Source organism: Rousettus aegyptiacus, unplaced genomic scaffold, assembly GCF_014176215.1.
Source record: "Rousettus aegyptiacus isolate mRouAeg1 unplaced genomic scaffold, mRouAeg1.p scaffold_m13_p_5, whole genome shotgun sequence".
Classification (NCBI taxonomy): domain Eukaryota; kingdom Metazoa; phylum Chordata; class Mammalia; order Chiroptera; family Pteropodidae; genus Rousettus; species Rousettus aegyptiacus.
This window is the reverse complement of record NW_023416308.1, coordinates 89,175,628-89,200,257: the sequence shown is the minus strand read 5'-3', so window position 1 is coordinate 89,200,257 and position 24,630 is coordinate 89,175,628. Positions and strand designations below refer to the sequence as shown.

General features: G+C 35.7%; 1 protein-coding gene and 1 pseudogene across 1 annotated transcript in view; both read left to right on the top strand.

Moving 5' to 3' along the window:
- The window catches only part of TPH1 (tryptophan hydroxylase 1), a 41,133-nt gene extending 18,165 nt beyond the window's left edge, over positions 1-22,968 (top strand). Inside the window, exons 2-11 of the mRNA XM_016139510.2 lie at positions 5,751-5,887; positions 10,090-10,273; positions 12,152-12,252; positions 13,445-13,512; positions 13,660-13,856; positions 16,053-16,188; positions 16,928-17,054; positions 18,651-18,746; positions 19,489-19,622; positions 21,142-22,968. Coding sequence (XP_015994996.2) covers positions 5,771-5,887; positions 10,090-10,273; positions 12,152-12,252; positions 13,445-13,512; positions 13,660-13,856; positions 16,053-16,188; positions 16,928-17,054; positions 18,651-18,746; positions 19,489-19,622; positions 21,142-21,316 — 1,335 coding nt within the window. The 5' untranslated portion in view covers positions 5,751-5,770 and the 3' untranslated portion in view covers positions 21,317-22,968. The remainder of the gene's footprint in view (positions 1-5,750; positions 5,888-10,089; positions 10,274-12,151; positions 12,253-13,444; positions 13,513-13,659; positions 13,857-16,052; positions 16,189-16,927; positions 17,055-18,650; positions 18,747-19,488; positions 19,623-21,141) is intronic.
- On the top strand, positions 6,103-6,221 carry LOC118603382 (annotated as a pseudogene).
- Positions 22,969-24,630: the final 1,662 nt, after the last annotated feature.

Below are 24,630 nucleotides of genomic sequence, written 5' to 3'. Positions count from 1 at the left end.
AAAGAGGCATAGGGTCTAGTTGTTCAGATCTAGTTAATAACCTAGGTAAACTTAACCTTACCTCTGACCACTTGGTTTTCAGAGGGTTAAAATTAACTCCCATTGATGCTCCACTCTAGTCGACAGTGGGGGAAAAAAAGGCTAGAGGTGAACTTTCTAAACCAGTGAAAGTTTGTGCCTGTCAATTTATTCTCAAAGAAGGATGGAATTCACTTGTTCGGTTTAAAAGTAGATATGAGCACAGCTTAAAGTAATTATAAATGTTTCTGTAATGCGGTAATCTGTGGTTTATGAATCTTACTACTGGAGTTCATTTGTACATGTGTTATTAGATTATCTTCAAGTATGGGTGTGTTTTCTATTTCCATTTTCTTTGCCAATGCCTTTATTTCCTGGAATAATATTTTTCACAACAGTGTTTTCTTTTGTAGTTTATCTTCACTTTCACTGTCCTTCCCTCATTTAGAAAAGAAAATCAAGATTCTCTGGAGAATTCTCTCCTTCCACATCGGTTCTCCTGCAGCTTTTAGTTGTCTTCAAACAGCATTTATGCCTTCAAAATACTTTAATTTGATAGTGCTTTGTGCTTCCTAGATCAGATAAATTTGAATTACACTTAGTACTGAGTAAATTAAGGGGAGAAAGGAGTTAGTCAATGTACACACCTTGACCTCTACTCTAGCACAGGGCTGCTGATCTTTTGACTTCCTTTTTAGTATGTCTTTCTTATTTCCAATGGCATATCCTGCTGCCAGGGCATCTTTACTCAGGCCAGGAAATCCAGTAGGAGAACATCTGCCTGCCTTTCACAGAAAAAGAGAAATGCCAGGTGGCATTGGTAAATGAGAGTGTTGCTTTAAAAGGAAAATATATACTACTTAATGAGACATGGATTTATAAACAGATGTGTGACCCATTGGACATTTTATAGTCTTTTATCTTACTAGACTAATACTGTGGGTTTTGTCTCTGAAGGAGTAGAAGGAAGTAGGTAGGTGGAAGGGGGAAAGGAAAAAAAGTGACAAGGGCAAAAGCTGAGGTTCTTGAGGGAGTTTGAGGATTGTCGAATAGGGGGAAAAGAATTCATGCTTCATAAGATCTGTCAACCAGGTAAAGTTATGGCAAAATTTTAGTAAAGATCAAAGTTCTATAAGCTTATTTTGGAGGTGGGAGTAGGGGAGGGGATGAGAATTCTTTTCTTCTAGGTTTTTAGCAAAATTTACTCTTGAGAACTTTATTTTTATATTGACTTAAACAAGAGGGATAGTAATGTTTCCAAATCTCAATATAGAATGCTTTGCATATCATAAATATTTCATTATTGTATCCTTCACCCTCCTCTGCTGCCACCCACTAGGGAGATGTTGGTGGCAAAACTAGATCCATTCTAGAACTAGGGAAAGAAGAGAGAATCACAGACCACAAAGGGATGGATTTAGACCAGACCTGAGTGTTAGTATCTTCTTACAATGGCTTGTGCTAGATGAGCTTAAAGGCTAGTTTTGAAATGTGAGAGAAAATCTTTATATAGTTTTATGTCAAGAGTGGCATTCTAAGCTCTGAGAGACTGTTGAAGGATGAACTGTTAGGAGATCTGAAACTCTCATTACCACCGTATGGCTGAAATAGTTTTTCTTTACTGTTCTCTGATCCTTGCTCCCAGTTGTTAAAGTTTGCTTACATTATGAAAACAGTGGTGGACCAGAAAGTAGCTTAAATTTGCAGAATCTTCTTCCTTCAGTATGCCGTGGTGACAATATCATGGAAAATGGGGACTCAGTAATTGTACTTGGGGATTTCATCTGTTTGTTTGCAAAAGAATTGCTAAATTTTGCATTTGAGATTTGAAACAATATACTTTAGGAGTTGCATAATAAATAAACTGAAAATTACCTTAAAAGAATAATTATACTTTTTTTTTTTGTCATAAAACATCCTTTCTGTGTGCTTGCTACTATAAAAAATAGGTTTATAACTATCTGGTAAAATGCTTAATTTCCAGGGCAAAAAAAATTATTAGCCAGACAAGTTTAAATGTCAGTGTCATCACATTTAACATTTTAAATTTTTTTGAAGACTGGGAAATTTGAGATTTATACTTCCCAATATTAGAGCTAATATTAATTGAGTACTCAGTGTAGGTCAGCAACTGTTCTAAGGGTTTTATATATTTTTTACATATTTAATATTTTTTATAACAATGAGATTGGTGCTAATGACCCTTCCTTCAAATTTGCAGATAAGGAAGTTGATGCACATAGAAGTTATAGCTTTCCTAAATGGATTTATAGATAAATTACTGGCAATTTGCTATATTATTTTACATCTCTCTTATTGTTTGCATCTGCATAGGACAGTCACCCATACTCTGTGTGAAAAAATGTCCATGGTCTTTGACTGATAGACAGATATGAAACGTTTTCCAAGGTTTTCACGTCTCTAAAAGCAGTTTGAGAATACATATCTGAGATAATCCCTGAATTTTTAGCCCCAGAGCACTAATTCAGAATTTCCTATGCATATTTAAGTTTACATTAAGAAATGGTCAATTCTGTTGAAGCTGAAAATCTTTTATTGGATCTCTAGCTTCTCATCCATAAATCCTTTCTAATTAGAGACTGATGGATGGGCCAGAAGTCATTTCCAATTATCTTTAGAATCTCAAGAGATATTAGTCATGGGGTGTGCTCTTCAGGGATTTCTGGGTCCCATTCTATTTTTATGATTTGTACTTACTGGAAAGTCTGTCCCTCCTCCCCCTCTCTCATACATAAGTTTGTGAATTCTTTGGAGGCAAATTGTTTTCTTTGCTTTTAACCTTTACTGCCCTAATACCGACTATGGTACTTTATACATGTGAATGTGCTTGAGTTGAAATTTCATTTATTTTACCATTGGTGATAACTCGAATCATATAAATATTAAGTTTAACTGGTTACTTGATTTTAAAACATTGACATAGAGATTGTTTTAGTTGTAGAAAATGAATTTAGTTGTAGAAAACAATTAATTTTGTTATATTAGGTAAATTAGCATGCCCAAGATCATACTGATAAATATCAGGTCAGTGATTAGATATGTCTGACTTCACATTCCAGATATTTCTTTATACTATTTTGTAGTGCAAATAGGTGGTTGAGATGATGTCAAATGAGATCTCTAGTTCATCTTCCAAGAAGACAGCTTTCAACTAGATGCCATGAATTTTGTTCTACCTTCTGTGTTTCTGAATGTATTTAGGGTAATCCCGGTGAAATCAGATCTATATGTTCACATTCACATGTTTAGAACACAGTGTTAAATATATGTTCTCACATTCTTTAGCTGTGTGACCATGACAGGTTAATTTCTCTAAGCTTCAGCTTCTCATTTATAAAAAGAATATAATTCTTGTCCTCTCTCACTAAGGTTTTGTGAGAATTAGATGGAATAATATTATTGAATGATATTTATATATATTTCTATAATGTCAGTTCCTTTATCCACCTCTGAGGTTGCTAAGAATGATGGAATTTTACCCTCATAGAGTGAGGAATTTCTTTCTTATCTCCATACTCTCTGAACTTATATGTAGAAGGGACTTCAACTTAATACATGCCTGATAAATATTTGTTACATTAAATTCCAAAGGTATCATAAAGACTGAATTTTGAAACAGCAAATTGCATTCATTGGGAAATTTAGTAGTAGATTTTTGTTTATGACCATAAAGTTGGAAATTTCTGAGCCATAGATGGTGTTTTTTACCCTCTATCAAGCCAGATGGGTCTATTGGGGCTGTCTCTTATAAGGGGCCTCAAAATGTTATGCAGTATGGGTTAAGAAAAAGGCTTTATGGAGGAAAGAAAACTCAAGAGCTCTCTGGTCAAACAGATAGAAGAAATGTATTAAGCCCCTTATTTTGCATCATCCTATAGAAAAGCATTTCAAAGCTAGGACTTTAGCTTAATGGAAAACTACCTCATCCTCACTTTTCTCATTTAGCCTTCAGTCAGATGGGCCATAGTCCTTACACGGGTATTTGGATGGGCATAGAGGATCAAACTCCCATGGTCTACCTGCGTGAAGCCTTCCGAAAGATCTGGCCCCACTTACCTTACGTACATGATTTCTCACTACTCTGTATTGGGTTTGCCATCTCCTCATCTTTTGTTTTTCATCCCTTCATCTACTTCTTCATCCCTTTTTCTTTAAGTTCCAATTTGAACACATCTTCAATGAAACATCTCTGCACATGTACCAGAATAATGTAGTCACTGCCATCGCTATGCCATCTGTGTTCTCTGTTACAATGCATATCCTGCACTGTCATCCTTTCTCTACCAGAATTTTAGTCCCCTGAGGGTAGGGACCATTTTTTTAACCAATCTTTCATTCCTTTATTCTTTTAATGACATATATCTGTTGCCTATTATGTGCAGGGACTATGCTAGGTGCTGCAAACACAATGGTGAGTAAAAGCACACGAGAGCTCTGTTCCCTAGGAGCTTACAGTCTAGTTGGAGAGATACACATAGCTACATACTCACTGAAACAGAGCTACAACTGCACCTGTGACTGTTGTTATGAATGGGAGGCTTATGGTGTAATGCTAACCAATGCTAAAGGGTGTTGACTTGGGGAGGTCAGGGAAGGCTTCCACGAGTAAGTGAAGTTTGACCTGGGGGATTGGAACACAGTGCATCAGGCTTCAAGCCCACACTATCACCACTATACCTGTTCTGAGTAGTTGTGCCACAGGCTTAGATCAATGAGTGGGAGCAGGTGAAGGACAGTGGAATTAGTTATATCGATTTAAGTTATTAAAGATTAATTCCACAAAAACTACCATATGAAACTGGGCAATTAGGAAGAATTAATAACCAAAAAAACCCCAAAAAAACCCAACCCAAATAAGAATAAATCCTCAATACGCTGTTTCCATTTATTAATCCAAATCTTATTTCTCAGGTGTGTATTTCTCAATTGAAAATTCACCAATACAAAGTTATTGTGCCCTACTTCCATCTTTCACAATAGCCTCACCTCTTCCAGCACGCGCACGCGCGTGCACACACACACACACACATACACACAGAGTTGTATTTATAATCATATAGCACTTGTAGGCCAATACTGAAAAGGCTTCAGAGCTCATGGCCTAGGGGATTTCATAGGCAGAGAGGAAAGGAGATACTTATGTGGAACCAGAATTCTCTCAGCTGGCAGTTATCCTTCGAATCCACATGTGTACAGAGCTGCCCAGGGTTGTGAATTTACAAAATAAGTGCAAGGCCTTGTCCCTGTTCTGAAGGAGCTTGCTGCCTTGTTAGAAGACAGACATGTATGAATAAAATATTTGGGGAAGCTATCTAAGATCCAGGATAATAAAGAGCTAAAATTCTTGGTGAGAGGAGGTAGGCTTTCATAGAGGAAGAATACCCATTTGGGCCACAACAGTCAGGAAGACTGCTGGAAACCAATGGCTTGAGTCGTGCCCCCAAAGAAAGATTAGATTAGAAAAAATAGAAACTAACAGGTGTAATATGTCTGTTACATTCTAGGCTCTATGCTAGGCAATGTTTAGTTTTATTTTTGTCTCATTTTAGTCTTGTAAAAAGCATATCTGCATATTCCTGTTTTACAGGTGAGGAAACTAAAGCTTAGTATTATTATAAAGTATTGTCTCAGATTCAAATACTATCAAAGATTGTCTACATTGCACAACTTCTTTTTAGATCTCTCCCTATATTTTTATACTTTGGTTTTAGAGAAATACAGCAGATTCATCATGATTGAAGACAACAAGGAAAACAAAGAGCATTCCTTAGAAAGAGGAAGAGCAACTCTCATTTTTTCCTTAAAGGATGAAGTTGGAGGACTTGTACAAGCATTGAAAATCTTCCAGGTAAGCACTCTTCTTATTTTTGCATAGACTCTACTAAAATGAGTCTCTAAAGTTATGTTTAAAATATAGATTATTATAAATTCTTCAAAAGTGAGCTACAGACATTTCTTAAGCCGTTAAATTTCTAAAATATTGCCCAATTCTAATAAATGGCTAAGAGATACAGAAATTTTTTAGAAGAGAAACTATAACTAGCAAATAAAGAAATGGGGGCTATCTACAGCCATGCTACCCTGACTGTGCCCGATCCTGTCTGATCTCAAAAGCTAAGCAGGGTTGGGCCTGGTTAGTACTTGGATGGGAGACCACCTAGGAAGACTAGGTGCTGTAGGCGTAAAAAATAAACATATAGATAGATAGATAGATAGATAGATAGATAGATAGATAGATAAGGGATTGTAAGCTGATAAGGTCCTTGCAATCTGTGAGGTCATCCAAGGATTGCCTTGCCTAAAAAAAAAAAAAAAGAAGAAATGGAGGAAGAGAGATTTCACTTCATAGATTTCAGAGAAGCAAATTTTAATTTAATAATATATTTAAATTTTAATGGCATTTAATGACATATTAGTAGTGTAATTTATTATATTTTTATATCATAAAATAGCAAAGATTTTACCATTATACTTTTCCCTATTGCCACAGCTTCAATGCACTTGGCACTTAAATACACATTTGATGTGAGGGTAAATTGGTATAATGGGTGGGGAAACAATCTGGTAATATGTATTATGAGCCTTAAAATGTTCGCATTTTTTGACCCAGTAATTCCACTTCCATAAATCTGTCTAAAGGAAATAGGGGTCAGCGATGCAGAACACGAATATTTATTGAGTACTTACAATGTGCCAGGTGCCCTGCTAGATACTAAGGATGTGGACCTGAACAGAACACAGTGTATACCCTCGCAGTATGTATAATCTAGGGGGGAGCACAGACACTAAACACATTATTATAGTAAGTAAATAATTACATGTGTGTAAAATGACCTGAAACAGACGTACCAGGTACTATGATAGTATTCAACTGGGGCACCTAACCTATTTTAAGGGATTAGAGACACAAAGATTTATTTAGAGTAATATAAAAATTATTAAAAAAAACTACTTGTTGTACGGTAGGGGACAGGTTAAATTATGCTAGAATGTCATTGGGGTTAAGCTTGTAGGTTCTGGAAGCAGACCACTGAGTTCAAACTTTGACTCTGTCATTTATTTTATCAGCTGGGTGATCATGGCAAATTGATTAGTCTCTCTGCACTTCAGTCTTTACATCTTTAAAATGAGAACTTATCTTATAAGGTCATTGTGAGAACTAATAGAGTTAATGAGTAAAATGCTTAGGATAGTTCAGAGTACCTTATCAATAAGTGTTAGTTATTTTAAAAATCAAATTTATATCCATATGTTATTCTAGTGTATAGTCATTTGAAAATAATATTTCAAAGAATTAAAAAATTTAAATATAGACAAATAGTCTGGAAGAATTTGAAAGGCATCAGTTTTCCTACTCAACACATCATATCCTCAGTCCCACTCTCCAGAAGCAACCTTTTGTAGCTATTTTTGTTCTTTAAATGTAAATAGTGCTCTTACATCTCTCTTTGAGTTATCAACTTTACACAATATTCCTTTACTTTCTATTTTGAATAATACTAATACCCCTTCCCTCCCTACTCCCTCTTAGCTCCTCCCAAAGTTGGATAATTAAATGATTATTTTCAGCTATTCTATTGATTACCTGGGATTTTTAAATAATATACCTATATTGCTTCTTTCATCAACATTGTTAAAAAAAAATTTTATTTTTAATCAAAGAATACTTGTGCATGGTTCAAAAAGTCAACTTACACTATAAAGCTTGCGAAGAAAACAGTGGTCTTTCTCCTTCAACTCACTTCATTCCTCAGCTTTTGTTGACCTTAGGTGCAGAGGGTTGAGTTAATCGTACTTGTTAACTCACAGGTACACTATCATCATTGATTTGTACAGCCTCCTGTTTTATGTCATTGTTCCTTTCACTCTCCAACTCTTTCTTCTGATAAACAGCTGCTCGGTTTGATATGTACATTGAATTATTTTAATGTGTACTTAAGAAAATGTAGAGTCTTTGTGGATGCTTGTAATTAGTAATTTATATAAATGTTATTGTATAGTACAGTTTTTTTTTCATTCAGCACTGTGTTTCTAAGACCCACCCATGCTGCTGTGTGTCCATCTCATTCATTCTTCTAACTGCTGCATAATGTCCCAGGTGTGAACCCACTCATTTTACTTACCCTCAGCCTACAGGAGGTAACCAGTTCCAACTCTTTCACCTATAGTTTTTAGTATTTATGTCCATATTTATAAATAATATGCTACTATTTCTTGATTTTTTTAATAGCAGGTATTACTATTTATTTCCTACAACAGAAATAAAGATTTAGCTTTCTTGACACAGCCCCCTTTTCCAGTGGCCCCCTTAATTTCTCTTCCTTCCATCTTTCCAGTGTAGTCACGTCCCAGTTTTGGACTATGTCAGTCTTTAGTGTTTTCATTATTAAGATTCAATAAACCTTATTCAAAGAAGATTCATATTATCCATTATTCTGACTCTTCCTTTCTTGTAAAACATGATTGCAACACAGCATTTAAGAGCATGGACTGTGAAATTGGACAACCTGAGTTTGAATTCTAGCTTTTTGGGAAAATTGTTTAAACTCTCTGTGCTTCTGTTTCTGTAACTGAAATATCTGATAGGAAATGTTTTGTTTATCACTCCTATTTTATCTGAATTTCCCTGAATTTTATTGACTATTTCTTCCAAATGGACTTTTAAAATTATTTAGTTAAATTTCCTTACCAAATTCCATTGAGATTTCCATTTTGATGGCTTTCAATAGCAATTTGATAGCAATCAATAGAATAATTTTGGAAAAATTGACATTTTGCATCTTTCTCTCCAAAAACATAATTTAACTTTATATTTATTCAAGTCATCATTCATAAAATATTTATAAATACATTCTTATTGTAAATATTCATAAGAAATAGATTCAATAAAATTCTCCTTTACTCTTGGTCAATCCCAATATATTTTACAACTGGCTTTATTCTCTTGATTCCATGATATATTCTGTGTTCCAGGATAAACCCTGCCTGTTTCAGTTTCCCAACATCCCTGACATTCACTTTCCTTTCTTTTTGGTTCATGTTCTCTGATCATTCTCACCTCATTCCTACCTTTGCTGTATAGTCCTCCTATTAAGAATCCTTCCTTCTGCTTTCTGCCTTTGCATTCTATCTATACCTTAAGACTCATTTCAGTTCCCATCTGCTCTATGGAGCCTTCCACTCTCTCTAACCCATGATGCTTTTTCCCTTCACTGACCATCTTCTGCACGTGAACATCTACTGCTTGTATTTTCTCATCGTCTTTTGTGTGTTAGACAACTAGGTTAAAAACTCATTGTATATCTTACCCTTCTTTATATGCTTTACAGTTCTAACCTGGCTACTTAGGTGTTCACTAAGTTAATTTGATTGAACTGGTTAGTATTAGAGATCGTCAACACTAACCTCATTTTTTAGGTGAAAAAACTGTTGTGCGACTGGTTCTTATGTTTCATTATTGTGTCAGTGCTTTTCCTCAGCTACTCAAATTGGTAAGAGAAGATACCCCCCTCTCACAGGTTTGCACAAGTGGTGCCCACAGCTCAGGCTGGCATGAAAAGACCAGAAGCAATCTGGTTCAGCTGGTTACTAAGTTTGTAGCTCAAGAGATTAAGGTATTAAGTACTCTGTGTTCAAGCTGTTCATCTAATTTTATTAAATGCATTTTTGCAAAGGAAACTTCTTTCTAAAGGACTACCATTATTACTTTTTGAAAACTAGCTTTTATTGATGAGAATTTTCAAAAGGCTCTTTTTATCTAGGGGAGTTGGTATATTGATTTGAAGATCAATCCCTTCTGGCAATCTGAATGGCTTCTAGTGAATGTTATTAGTTTCTGGAGGGCGCGATGAATTTTTCAAACTATTTTGAATAACACCTAATATTTAGAAGAATTGCTTTGCTGTTGACAGCACTGAAAACAGCCTTTTCACCTTTTGGCTATTATGACAAGTGTGAAATTGATTTTTAGTAGTAGTGAAAGTTATCTGTTCAGAGACTACAACCATTTGAGGCAGTCATGTTGTAATCTTTATCCTTTCCTTTACACAGGAGAAGCATGTGAACCTGTTACATATTGAGTCCCGAAAATCAAAGAGAAGAAACTCAGAATTTGAGATTTTTGTTGACTGTGATCTCAACAGAGAACAACTAAATGACATTTTTCATTTTTTGAAGTCTCATACTAATGTTCTCTCTGTGAATCCACCTGAAAATTTTGCCATGAAAGAAGATGGTAAGTTCGAAAAGCGAAAATACTACTCAGGAAATTAGATACATAATGTGTGTCCAATCTTATATTTATTTTGAAGGATGAAAGTAAAAATAAGACACTCTCTCTTAAAATTGCTTACAGCCTGGTAGTGAAGGGAACACAAAATATAATTGTTCAAAATTCTAGAGAAAAATTATAAGATGACATTTTATATAGTATGAGAGAAGCGAAAAAGAAACCCTGTGTGTACGAAAGAATTTACAATAGTTAGAAATCAATTACGTTATCTCAATTTCCAAATCGTCAAGCATTTCTTGATTTTACAAACCTTCAATTCACAATCTTTGAGCACCTAGTAACTCTTACAGGGCTTAGAATCTAGCAGATATTCAGTGAATATTTGAATTTGTTGAGAATGTTGGCAGTTGCTACAACTATAATGTGAAATACACAGTGTTCAACATTCTTCCCTGCCCCCACTTCCACCAAAAGCAGATGAAAAAGCAGTAAAGCCTTCTAATGTTTCAGATATTCAGATAGCAAAGATCTACTGTGAAAAAATCCTGTGCTTCACTTGAGGCAAAATCAGCCATGTTTTATACATGGTACTAAATTTAAAATAATCCCTTTAGATTATGTCACAATATTTGAGGTGTATCCAAAGCTGATATTCATCTGCTATGTATTTGTACAGCTGTATAAGTTATTGAAATATTAATATACTTTGCTTTCTGGCTAGCGGATAGCTGCTTCCCTGAATCCTTTGAGTGCTCCCAACCATGCCTGAAGCCCATGTGCTCCAGATCTTCCCCTAGGAGTTTCAGGCCCGCCACAAACAGCTACAGGAGTAACAGTTGGCAGATCAGGAGCCTAGGACTTTGCTTGTGTCTATTTTGAGTGATATGATTGCTGCTCGTTTTGTATTTGTTGTTTAAATATCTTGAATATCACTTCTGGGTATGTTAGATTGGAACAAGAAGGATTGAGTTCTAGTCCTCTAGCTTCCATTAGATGAGCTACCTTGGGTAAATTACTTTATCTTTCTGGACTTTGGTTACCTCATCTATAAAATGGAGAGTTTTATAGAAGCTAAAGGGTTTAGTTGATATTTAGGGAACACAACTTGTGTTGGATATTTCTAAGAAACGAAGATACAAAAATATATAGTCTCTACCTTGGAGTCATTTCCTTTCTTTCCAGTAAGACAGACATATACAGATACATTATAATGAAACACAGTAAAAGCTTTTAGAAAATCAGAAACATAATGTCACAGAAATGCTGAGGACACAGAATTAGTTCTACCTGCAGGGTCAGGGAAGGCTTGCTTGATTTGGGCCTTGAAGGAGAAGGGTATTCTCAGGAAAACAGGATGGAGGTGGAGCAGGAAGTGGGATAGTTATTTCAGGCAGAAGAGCAGCATGTGCAAAAACCCAGTATCTTATGAGGAATCGTATGACTAGGTGATGCTGAGAAGATCAGAGTGATAAAGACATAAATGATCTCTAAGATCCCTTCCATCAACAAAAATAAACATTTAAAGTTCTTATTAAACTTTCCCCTTGGTCTGGGAAGTTGTTTATCCTTTTTTCTGCCTTTTTAGGATAGTTAAATATGTAGCTTAAAAAATTTTTTTTTAAACTTTTGGTCTATGAACAAAGTACAACTTTCTTTAACACTTAAGAAATCAAGACTCGTAAAAAATTTTAAGCTCAAAAATTCTGAATAAAATGTACTTATTAGATATAGAGAAGTTTACTTGTTATAAATTTTGCCTTAGTGTACAAGCTAAAATTAAAAAACTCATCTAAATGCCTTTATGACTTTCTTAATTTTTTCTTCCTTATTGGCTTATTTAAGATTGTCTCTTCAGCTGTTAGTGGTTTTTGTATTCTGCAGGTGTGGAAACTGTTCCTTGGTTTCCAAAGAAGGTTTCTGATCTGGACCATTGTGCCAACAGAGTTCTGATGTACGGATCTGAGCTGGATGCAGACCATCCTGTAAATATTTTTTAAAAATATTTTCATGAAAGTAATTTAAAGCAAACTAAAAATTACGGGCGATTTTTGGAAAAAGTGCTTATTCAAGACTAAATAAGATCTTGTTTTAATTTGGATTTCAGGAAGTTCAGTAGACCTCCATGCTGGTGGAATTGTGACTAACTGCCTGAAGAGCATCTAACTTCATTGACTCCAAAGCATCTGTCACATGCCTGGCATTCCTATTATTAAGAGCTATTCTGAGAGTTATACTAAAATAAAGACAGTGTCTGCAGTCAGTTTTTATTAAATTGGCATGAGTTATGTGAAAGGGGAGTAGAGATAGAATGGAGAAAGTCTTATCACTCATGCCGCCTAGCATAATTGGTTTATGAGGCAGTTGATGAAGTAGGAAGTTATTTCCTTGGAAAATTATGTGGGATGCCATACAGGCATGAGATGGAGAATTAGTAAATCCAGAGCCTTAGGATTGCTTATGGAGCTTTAGGATCCTGGGAGGGAAGGAGAGAAGAGTGTGCAATTGTGAAGTCGCATAAACCAGGACTTTAATCTAGCTCCTACTACTTAGTAGCTCTGTGAATGTGACCTTATACTGCCTTAGATAGCCCCAGCCAATCTATCCATTTATTCTATAATATCTTATTGAGTAACTATTGGAATTAATAAATTGCTATACCTTCCTTCAGGGAGCTTACAGTTTAGTTGAAAGGATAAAGCACACATATATAAATAAATGCATATATCATTAAAATGTGACAAATGTGCTAAGTGGCATGAACAAATTGCTTTAAGCTATTCACAAGAAAGCAAACACTTCTAGCTGAAGAAATCAGTTAAATGATTAAGAAAAAAAAATCTCACCCTTGGAAAAGAACCTGTATTTAACTAGAGTGGTGCTTTTATTATTCTTCAAATGATTTTTTGGTAACCACTATAATATCTTTATATCTATAGTATATTTATATCTATAACATCTTTATATCTATAGTATTTTTTTGTCTTTGTAGCCAGTATAGTATAAAGCTATCATATAACATTGATATTAAAATAAAAATGATTATAAATTTCTAAACAGGGCTTGCCCAAAATAACATTAAATAGCCCTTTAATATAAAAATAAAAATGTTTCCTAAATATCATTTGTCGAATATATTTTAGCATGAATATTTAACAACTTTTCTTTAATTATCAGGGCTTCAAAGACAATGTCTACCGTAAAAGACGGAAGTATTTTGCAGACTTGGCTATGAACTATAAACAGTAAGTGTTTTATAAAAATAACTTAATCAGCTTTAAAATAGTAAAATAAATAAATAAATAATACTCATTTACTAAGTAGAGAATAAGATAAGTGCTATTGCTTACTGAATGCTAATTCAAAGTAACTTCTTCCTTTTATCTCATTAGTGGAGACCCCATTCCGAAGGTTGAATTCACTGAAGAGGAAATTAAGACCTGGGGAACAGTGTTCAGAGAGCTGAGCAAACTTTACCCAACCCACGCCTGCAGAGAGTATCTCAAAAACTTACCTTTGCTTTCTAAATATTGTGGATATCGGGAAGATAATATCCCACAGTTGGAAGATGTTTCAAATTTTTTAAAAGGTAATAAGCTAATTAATTTTTTGTAAGGGGAATGTTGAATTCTGTTTTGATCTTGACAGAATTTTTAATAGAGGAATAAAATGCAGTTATATGAGAGGTCAGAATTTTCCTGTACTCTGTCCTGGAGTATTAGATCCTATATTAGGTATCACATTTGAAGAAGGGCAATCTGATCCAGGAGCAGGTATAGAAAAAATGAGCATAATTATAAGGGGATTGGAAAATGTATCATATAAATAAAATCTGAAGGATTTGTAGGGTATTTGACCTAGAGATTTAAGAGATGTTATAGTTTTGTATTTAAACATTTGAAAGTAATCTTATATAATAGAGTGATTACTATGTGGCCCTAAAGTAAAAGACTATTGGATAGAAACTGCAAGTTTTTGACTCAGAATGGGGAAGACCTTGCCGAAAGAGCCATTTGAAAATGGAAGAGGCTTATGAGGTGGTTAGTTCCCCATCCATGGAGGTAGTCATGCAAAATATTCACTCCCTCTTATCAGGGATGTGGTGGAGGAGATTCAGGCACCTTGGGGAAGGTTGGAGGAGATGGTCTGAAGCCCCTTTCCACATTAAGAGTCTATCATTTTCCAATGGGAAAAGATTTGCTAGTAGAGCAGAAATAAAGGGTAAGGACAATTTTGTTCCCTTTAGTTCTTCATGTTTGTTTGGTCTAGACCTCCTTATTTTTTTCTAGCTAGTATAGGAAATGAAGTGGTCAGTGATCTCCCGGGTCTCCAATATGTAAGAAAAGACAGTTCCCCTTTGATCTCAGTAGATTAGAAACTTAGAGAAAAAAGATAAATTATGTTTTTGACTCCAAGGGAGTTTAGTTTATTTCCATCATGGTCTGAACTTACTATCTTTGAGTTTCTAACACAGACTGTTATAAAAATCTGTATATCTATTCAACTCCATAATTCTCATTTTTCAATCACTATATACAAAACAAAGAACTAAACAGGAAAGGGCAATATTGTTTTTACAATGGAAGAACTCATGTGAATTGTTCCTACAAAAACTAGATTTAAAAAAGTAGGGATTATGGATGACAGAACCAATGTGCATGATCTCATGGAACATGGGATAGACAGGCATATGCTATAGAAGTTGTTATCAAGTCAGATTTGTGTGAGATTTAGAAATATTTTGTTGTGGATACAAAAATAAAAGCTGTTTGCTTGGGGTCTGGAGCTCGAGCTGGCTGCAAAACATGTTGCTAAAGGTGTTTCAAGGGAAAGTGTCAAAGAGAGAAACCAAAATTAGAAGACACTTCAAACATAACATCATTTTGAAGGGGCTACCTGCACTGTCAAATATGATGGTCACTAGACACATGGTGTTGTTTAAATAATTAAAATTAATGTAAATCAAAATGTTAGCCCCCCAGCCATACAAGTATTCAATAGCTACATATGGCTAGTGGCTACCCTAGTGGGTAGCCTACATATAGAACATTTCTGTCATGTGGAAAGTTCTATTGGACTGTGAAATCTTCCCATCAGAATGGGAGAATTCAGGTACAAAGCAAGTAGGTGGAACTGGAATTCTAGAGTGTGAGGGTTTGAAATGAAGGGCAAAATTGGAACTTGTAGAGCTCCCTTGAGCCATGCAGCATAGTGGCAGGCCCCTTTCATGGTGGGCATGCAGTCTTGGCTGTTGGGAGATAGAAAAGCACCATCTAGTTTAGGTAAAATAAACTACTTTAGAAGATGTAGTACCGGCTAAAATTGGCATAGATTCAAAAATGGTTCTAATCTAAATTAATAGAGCTTGTTAGGTGTTTTTTTTTTTTTTAAGTTAAGATTGTCTAGGGGATGTTCTAAACCCTTTATGAAGACAGCAAGATGTAATTTAAGAGACCTGGGTCCTCTTCCTACCTTTATTATCTACAACGTGCTCTTGGGCATATTATTGAGTCTGTGAGCATCAGTTTTATAGCTGTCACAATGAGAACAATAAACTTTAACTCATATTGTAAACATGGAAGGAGATGTGATATGTAAAAGGTGTAACACTGCCTGGCAATGGTAAGTGCTTAATTATTACTTCCCTACAGTACACATAGGATATATTTTAGTTTTTATGTTCTCTCTCAAAGTGTTACTTGATGCCACTGACAGAGTTAAAATGGTGCAGCAAGTGATCTTTTCTGGTGAAGATGTTCTCTGTGTTTTCTTCTTTGCTTTGCAGAACGCACAGGTTTTTCCATCCGTCCTGTGGCTGGTTACTTATCACCGAGAGATTTCTTATCAGGTTTAGCCTTTCGAGTTTTTCACTGCACACAGTATGTGAGACACAGTTCAGATCCCCTCTATACCCCAGAGCCGTAAGTACTTCTACTTCAGTATTCATTCATCAGATAGCTGTCTGTAATGATACCTACCTACCTCATGATCTTTTTTGTGACGATTACAGGAATTAGCACATTTAAAGCATTTAGAACATAATACGTGCTCTATGCTCTATATGTGTTAGCCATTATTATTACTATTATTACTTGACAACCTGTTAGATGGCAGGTGTTGTTCTAAGCATAGAGGATGTAACACTGAAAAAAAAAATCAGACAAAAATTCCTGCTTCATAAAGCTTATATTCCAGTGGGAGATATAGTGTATATATATTCACACACATATCTGTTTGTTATCGATGATGAGTGACACGGAGACAAATAAAATAGAGAAAGAAGATGGAGGGGTGTGTATGTATGGGTGGGTGGGGGGTTGCTATTTTGAAAAGGGTGGTCAGGGAAGGCCTGGCAGGAAAGGTGACATCTGAGCAGAGACCTAATCTTTGGCAGGATCGGGCGGCATGTAGATGTCTATGGGTATCTGTATACACGTGTGTGTGTGTGTGTGTGTGTGTGTGCGTATGTGTGTGTGTGCCTAAGGTATCGAATCAAAATTGTTTCTTTATTTCATTAGTGTCCTTTGAGATTTATTTCCAATGTAATACCACCTGATCAATTTGAATAAAAGTAAGATCTGATTTTAATTTGACTGAATGGTTGATTAATGCATTTATGTTAAGCATCACATCTGTGACAGACTTATACCTCTTTTTTAGAGATACCTGCCATGAACTCTTGGGTCATGTTCCCCTTTTAGCTGAACCTAATTTTGCACAGTTCTCTCAAGAGATTGGCCTGGCATCCCTTGGAGCTTCAGAGGAGGCTGTTCAAAAACTGGCAACGGTATAAATCTGGACATAGCTGTATAGAGTAGTAATTCTTAATGGGTGGGATATGAGTGTTTGCATAGTTTAAAAGTACATATTCAAGATGGCCATTAAAAATTTTTCTTTTTCATATTTAATTTAATTTAAATAACATTAAAGAAGGATATAGAAATGTAAAATTTGTCAAAGGGAGACATGAGCTTAAGAAAAGGCAGAGGAAGACTGAAGTACAATAATGTTAATGGTTTGTATATCTTCTTTTTTCAATAAAAATGATAGGTTCCCCAAAATGATGGTAAAAATATTTTTAAGCAGTATTTACAAGATACCACTCTGGAAATACAAAGATGAGGAAGGCATGGTTCCTGCCTTCGGTGAACTTATACACTACTTGGGGAGACAGTTATGTTAGAAATGTGAGATGAAGGTGATAGAGAAGTTCAGGCTGGGTGCTCTGGGAGTGAAGAGAGCTGCCCGGGGAAGATTTCATGGAGGAGGAATACCTGCACTAGCCCAGGAAAGATGAGTAGTGTTTTCCTGTGTCAACAAGGGAAGGAAGAGTATCTTGGGATGAAGGCATACAAGGAAAGACAAGGAAGTGCTTTGGGGAAAGAACAGAAAGCTGGAGCAGAGTGTGTGAGGGTGGGCAAGGCGGTATGAAATAGGCTCTATGGTTAGAACAGAGCTTCTGTGATTGTGGTTTTGGAGCCATAGGGGTACTTGGCATCCTTTCACGGGGTCAAAATCATGCATAGGTAAAAGATCCATTTAAAGTGAGAAGTGGATTTTAATGTAACAGAGTTCACTGATGTGGTTTTAGATGCCACACTGCAGTTGAACTTTAGGAAACTATCGCTGTTTGGGTTTGCAGTGTCAAAGAAGAAAATCCACAATTATCTGAAAAGGCTATTACAATATTTGGTCCTCTTACAACTACTTATCTGTGTGAGGCTCAATATTCTTCGTATACTTTAATCACATATGTTAGCCATTATTACTAATAGTAACCTGTTAGGTGACCTGTGCTATACCTCTCTTCACAGAGCTTATATTCCAATGGGGAGGGGGTATAGATAATAAGCAAATTTATTGCCACATATTGCAATGGGTTAAATGTAGAAGCAGATACGGGAATTCATCTTTTGTTTTAGCCGGACATGAAATAATATCTAACCAGACATTAAAAAGATTTCCAACAATGTAAAACAATCTACTTTTTAAAATCTTTTTTGTTTTATACAATATAGTTACTTTTATTAAAATTTTACTTATATTACCATAAAATGATTTATTTCATTTTAAAATTATTTAGTAAACATTACTTTTTTTTTCATTTTTAAATTTTAATATAGTATTAAATATAGCTAGCTGTAACCCACATAAACAAAAGGTCTTTGGGATTCTCAGTAATTGTTAAGAGTGTATAAGCATCCTGGGAACAAAAGTTTGAGAAGTGCTTGTTTAGAATGAGGCCAAATTGCAGAGATACTGTGAGCTAGTCTGGGGGTCTTGGACTTTATTCCAGGGTACTTTGGGTCAGTGATGAAGAGTTGTAGTTTGTTTTATTTTGAGTCATTCAGGATGTGAAAGTAATATTGATGTCCTTTTGCAGTGCTACTTTTTCACTGTGGAGTTTGGTCTGTGTAAACAAGATGGGCAGCTAAGAGTCTTCGGTGCTGGCTTACTTTCTTCTATCAGTGAACTCAAAGTAAGAGTTGTAAATCTTTGCGCATCTCACGTTCACTTAATATAATTGATACAACCGGAAATAGTTTTTGAATTTGAACAAGAGCTTACTATGGAAAATACTTAGGGTAGCAGTAAATATTACTTAAAGGACACTTTTCTTGGTTTCCCAAGTTTTTGAACATTTATCTCTATCATCTATCTCTCTCTTTTAAATAAAAAAAAGTATTTTAAAGCTTCTGTTTGCAAATTCTTGCTGTTTCTTCATCATTTTTGGTGTGCTAGCAATAATGTCTAGGAAACTTTTTGAGATCTATTATTTGGCCAATAAAGAAATAAACTTAGGTTAGTTGAGTGATGGATGTGTCGTGTGAAACACTGTCTCAGGCACTCTCTTGCTCTCAAGGAGCCTACCACCAGGTGGTGGATACAAGTCATGCAGAAGAATAACTAGTGCAGGTCGAGAGAGTAGGAGCCATAACGCAGGAATAAATAAATAAAGATCCTTGGGTGCCTCCTACATGGAGAAGGGTGTTAGAACAATCGAGATGATCTTGGGGCACTTATAGAGAACAGCAAGCCATTTGTTTTGCTAGAGAATTTTATGGGTTACATAGAACTGTAGGAAATAAGTTTATAATTGTAGTTTGGAGCCATTGTGTTAGTAATACATTCGGAGGTATGCCGATTCTGGCAGTTGTGCGTAGAATGTGATCTATGAAAGTAGAGAGTATTCTTTGATTTATTGACTCTTTGTCCTCTAGCATGCACTTTCTGGACATGCCAAAGTAAAGCCCTTTGACCCCAAGATTACCTGCAAACAGGAGTGTCTCATCACAACTTTTCAGGATGTCTACTTTGTGTCTGAAAGCTTTGAAGATGCAAAAGAGAAGATGAGGTAAAGTATATCTTCCTCTTGCCTTAATTTTTCTCTGCAAAATAGAGGTACAATAATGGTAAGAAATCACAGAAGCGAGCATCTGGATAAATAGAAGCCCACTAGGTGCCTTCTGCCTGCAACAAATCTCCCTTTCCCCACAAATATTTAAGTATGTTGGGTATAATGATATTCAGTAGTTGAAATTTTGAGTCAGATACACTGAGAAATTTGTTTCTTTCCATTTTTTCCAGTCAGAGAGTTTATATAATCTAATAGGAAAAAAAAAAAACTATACTCAAATCACTATATAATAATGCAGAAAGCCTTAGAGGAGATATGTATGAAATACAGTTCTGCATTTTATTTAGGAGCAATTCATTTCAGCTGGGGGAACTGGGAAAGCTAAATGGCATTTTAGAAAGGACTTGAAGGATAGATAGGATTTAGGTATGTTAAGTTTTAAGCTAAGGGGCGCATAAAAAAGGTAAGGAGGTGAAAAAATATGCGAGACGTGTGATACAATCAAAGCTATGCTATAACTATTAATCAGCTAAGTGTGTTATTAAGAAAGAAGGATATTGGAGGTAGAGAAACTATTTAGATTCTGACAGTACTTCGAGTAAAGATATAAGCTGGAACTAGTATAGAGGTCATAGGAAAGGAAAAGATAGAAGCAGGATCAACAAAACAACATTTGGTGGAAGGAGTCATGAGGTCACCTTGTGCAATGAAGATAGATAGGGGGTGAAGACATGCTCCTTGTCTTCTAGGGATTTTCCATTAGTTGGGGAGTTAAGCTTTGAACAGAATCACATAACAATACCAAAGGGCTTACTCTAGAAGAGGAGATCCCCCTGGGTAGACCAGGCAGACTGCAAGCTGGATTTCAGTCCCTGCTCATGTATAATTGTCCTCAGCTGCACAATCATCCCTAGGTGTCCTGAACATGATTGTTCTTGATGGTGCCAAATGAGAGGTTTAAATTTTGGCTTGATAAAAAATGCAGAATATTTGTGCTTGAAGAAAGGGTAGAATTTAGGTCATTTGAGAGAAGTCTAGAGGAAATATTCTAAACAGAAAGAATGTACATGTGCAGAAGGCAGGACTGTTCTTGGCCTGTGTGTGTGTGTGTAGGTGTAGTCATGGAAGTCACAATAGAGGGGTCTATTACTATGTGGTCGGTGTTGTCATTATATACCCATAAAGCTATTGAGGTTGGTCTCCCTACTGCAGTTAAGAGATGTGTAAAGTAAGAAATTGTTAATAAAGCCCTCAACAGGATCCTTCCCTAGTAATGCAGGGATAGATGTATCCATGACTACTTTAGGTTTCCCACCTGTGCGGGATTCCAGGGGACCTCTGAACATGCAGTGTAGAGAGGTAAGTCAGATCGGTTGCATGAACATCTAGTAGAAATTTGTCTTTTGCCTAATGTGTGAAATAGGTTTGCTGTTGTTTATTTAGTTTTCATCATTCCCTGCCCCCGCCCCCCACTCCGGATATTGATTGCCTTTTATTTGTTTTCTTTTTTTAATAGAGAATTTGCCAAAACAATTAAGCGCCCATTTGGAGTGAAGTATAATCCATACACACGTAGTATTCAGATCTTGAAAGACACCAAGAGCATAACCAAAGCCTTGAACGAGCTGCGGCATGATCTCGATGTTGTCAGTGACGCTCTTGCGAAGGTCGGCAGGCAGCCGAGCATCTGACAGATCCTAACCCTGAGGGCATCTGAGCATCAGTTCAGAGGCCTGTGGGCCAGCTCTTGCTTTTCTTGAAGACTTGGTCATGGAAAGATGGCAGCCAAATAATATTTTCTACTCTTGTTTCTTAATGGATCATTAGTCTTTGAAAATTTATACCTAGATATTCTAGCCACCACCTATTATTATTATTTTTTAGTAACAGCTTTAGTAAAATATGATTCACATACCATACAATTCATTAACCACCATTTTGATGCAATAGATACATCTAGACCCAGCCTGATTCTATTTCGTCCAATCCTTCTTGAGTAAAATGACCTTTATGATCACTTAAAATATCCTGATGGGTATTATAGAGCTGGTTTATATGGTTACCTAAGATCCTCTTATTTCTGAAGTATCTTATCACTTAATTTACATCAAGCTCAATCACAGTCACACCCCTATATTTAATAGGAGACCAGCTGCTAGCATGAGAAAAAGTATAAAGGCCTTTACACATGAAGCATACCTAGTTAAGAACAGGCAGTTTAGTTTCAAGTGTAGTATCTTGTAGGGGAAATAGGAGTAGCTGAGTCTGGAAAGGTTGATTGGGATATAATTCTAAGAATTTGAGACTTTATTTTATAGGCCCCAAGGGGCCTCTTCCCAAGCGACCATCCTTCTTCAAACTTTCCTTTTATTGGTATTACATGATGCTGGTTTCGTTTTATATTTTCTGTCTTATTCACGGTGCCAAGGGAACTTAGTGGGTGTACCACTTACAAGGCCCTGTACTCAGACAGGCAGCCCCAGGTGTGGTGATGTAATTGCCCTCAGGTTAGCAGGAGACAGTGTTGTCAAATGGAGAGTTCAAACTGAGACCAATGAGAAAAGTACAAAGTTAAGGTTGGAAAAGCAGTGCTGAGCACATTGTTTCCAAGGTATAAGGTGAGACCATAAATAGGAAGGCAAGTTGTGAAGGTAGACTGGGGGAAATAGGAAGGAATTGGAATGTAAGAAAGGTCAGGAAGACCATTTTAGGGCCGACACTGTAATAACGCAAAGGTTGCAAGGACTGGGTTCCTTGTGGTGTCAGCTGTGTAGTACAAGGAGTAGGCCTGATACAAATGGGTGAAGCTGGACTCCCAAATCTACGCTGATCTCTTTAATGTGCTCCTTTCTCTCCCCTCACACACTAAAGGGAGACTTTCCTCAAGTGTCTGTCTTTGACCGTCTTCTCTCTCTGCTATCTCTTCGTGGGACGTATCATCCACATCCATCACTTCAATTCTTGTTTTGTATGACTCATATTAGCAATTCTAACCCTCACATCTTTCTTGAATTTTTGCCTCTTAATTTCAGCTGGATATGTACAACTAGATGTTCCATAAGTTAGGCCAATGTACAACTTTTTGTGGCACCATTCACATAGAATGAAATGGGGTCGTGTAATATGGCAGACCTGCCAAGTATGTCAAACTCAACAGGATCAAAAAGAAACTTAGAATCACCTGGATATCATATCCCCTCAGCTTCCTCTCCCAGTGATCTCATTTCTATTAATGCTATATTAAGGGTCATATTTTTCTGACAATTTTCCATTCTTAAGACACTGTGTCTTTATTTTTTTCATATTAATAGTCAAATTGCATGTCATTTAATGTTTTATTTTAACAGGCCATTGGATCTTTTAATCCTTTTTAGACCTTGAAAGTAATTATAAAAATCTTAAAAAATTTTTCTTTCATTTTGTGTTGTCCTAAAAAATAGAATTAGAAAGGGTAATTCATGCTATTTCATATTTTATGTTACTTATAAATTTTAATAGCTGAGTAACTGTTGAATATACATTTGACAGTAAATAGATCTAAGATAGTTAATCTAAAATCATGTCAAATATTCATTAGCTAGTTCCAGTTAGTGTATTTTGTTAAAAGGAAATCTATTGTAAGCAAACCATGATAGATGGCAAATAACAGCAAATTATGCATAATGTACCTGGTTATTTTCATGCAACTTTGATCATGGTGAAAAATCATAGTTATTGATTTTAAAATGATGGTATTAAAATCACTTTATAACTAAAGCACACTAAAATAAATGTTTGAAGGCATAACCATTATAATTCACAACTTAAGAATAATGAAAATGTTTAATGATTGATTTCAGTTATATCTAACCTCTGGATTTGTAGTAGTTGGTAAATATGGAGTTCTGAGTGTCTTAGTATTTTCATATGTTTTAAATATATATCTTCAAAACATCTACAAATATGTTAATAGTTACTCAAATATGAGAACAGGATCGAACCCAAAGTTTAGATCATAATTCTTAATCAGTGAGTCATTACTCAGAAACTAAGATGGTATTTTCCTGACTTTTTAATAAAGCTCCAAAAGTTCATCAGAATGTCTATACTCCTTAATCTAGTTTGTCATTTGGAGTTATACAATAGTAATGACCCACCATACTGTATAGAATTAGAGTTAATTTTTAAGTTGGCTTCCAAATTAAAAAAAAGAAAAAAAAATCCTGGAATTCTTTAAAGGACATGTGATAGAGTTTATATATTAATTTCTAGAAGATGTATAAGGATGCTTTAGTCTATTTCAGTCTAGTCTTTGTTGTACTATATAATATACATTTATGATTTGCTAGTTTGTTATTCGACTGGATAATAAAATGGATACAAAATTCACGATCTTGACAAGTATTTATTTTTGGGAAAACATGTTTAAAACACACACACACACACATATAATAGCAATTGTATTAGTTTAAGGAATCTATCACATCCTTACAGATCTTTAAAAGCCTATGAATGTGTGAGGTAAGGGAAGCTAAATACACTTGGAATCTAGTAACTACTTTGTGGAATCCTTGGTAAAGTCTGTCTCGTGTTCCTCATCTGTAAAATGAGCTAAATCTACTTCATTCGGTCATCGGAGGAATTATGTTGTGAGAAGACTTTGTAAAAAGAAATGTGTCATCCATATGTAAAGAATCATTAATATAAACACTCTCCTAATTGGAGATTCCCCATAGCTTCTAGATGATTTTATCTTCTGGAAGGAATTAACTTTTACTACTAGCAGGCGGTATGTATATAATGGTATGGAAATGCCTTCTTAGTCTAATTGGGGATTAAGCAATTTGAAACTGAGCTTCATTCAGACTTTGTGAGGGCCGGTTTATTTCCAGTTTACCTCCACTCATGGGTGCAGCCCTTTAGGGATCCCAAAGGAAAGCTATGGGTGTGTGCCAGGGCTTGGGGACCCTGGCCTCCAACTTTTTGTCCCCTCCTTCACTCGCATCCCTCCCACCCACCGTAATAT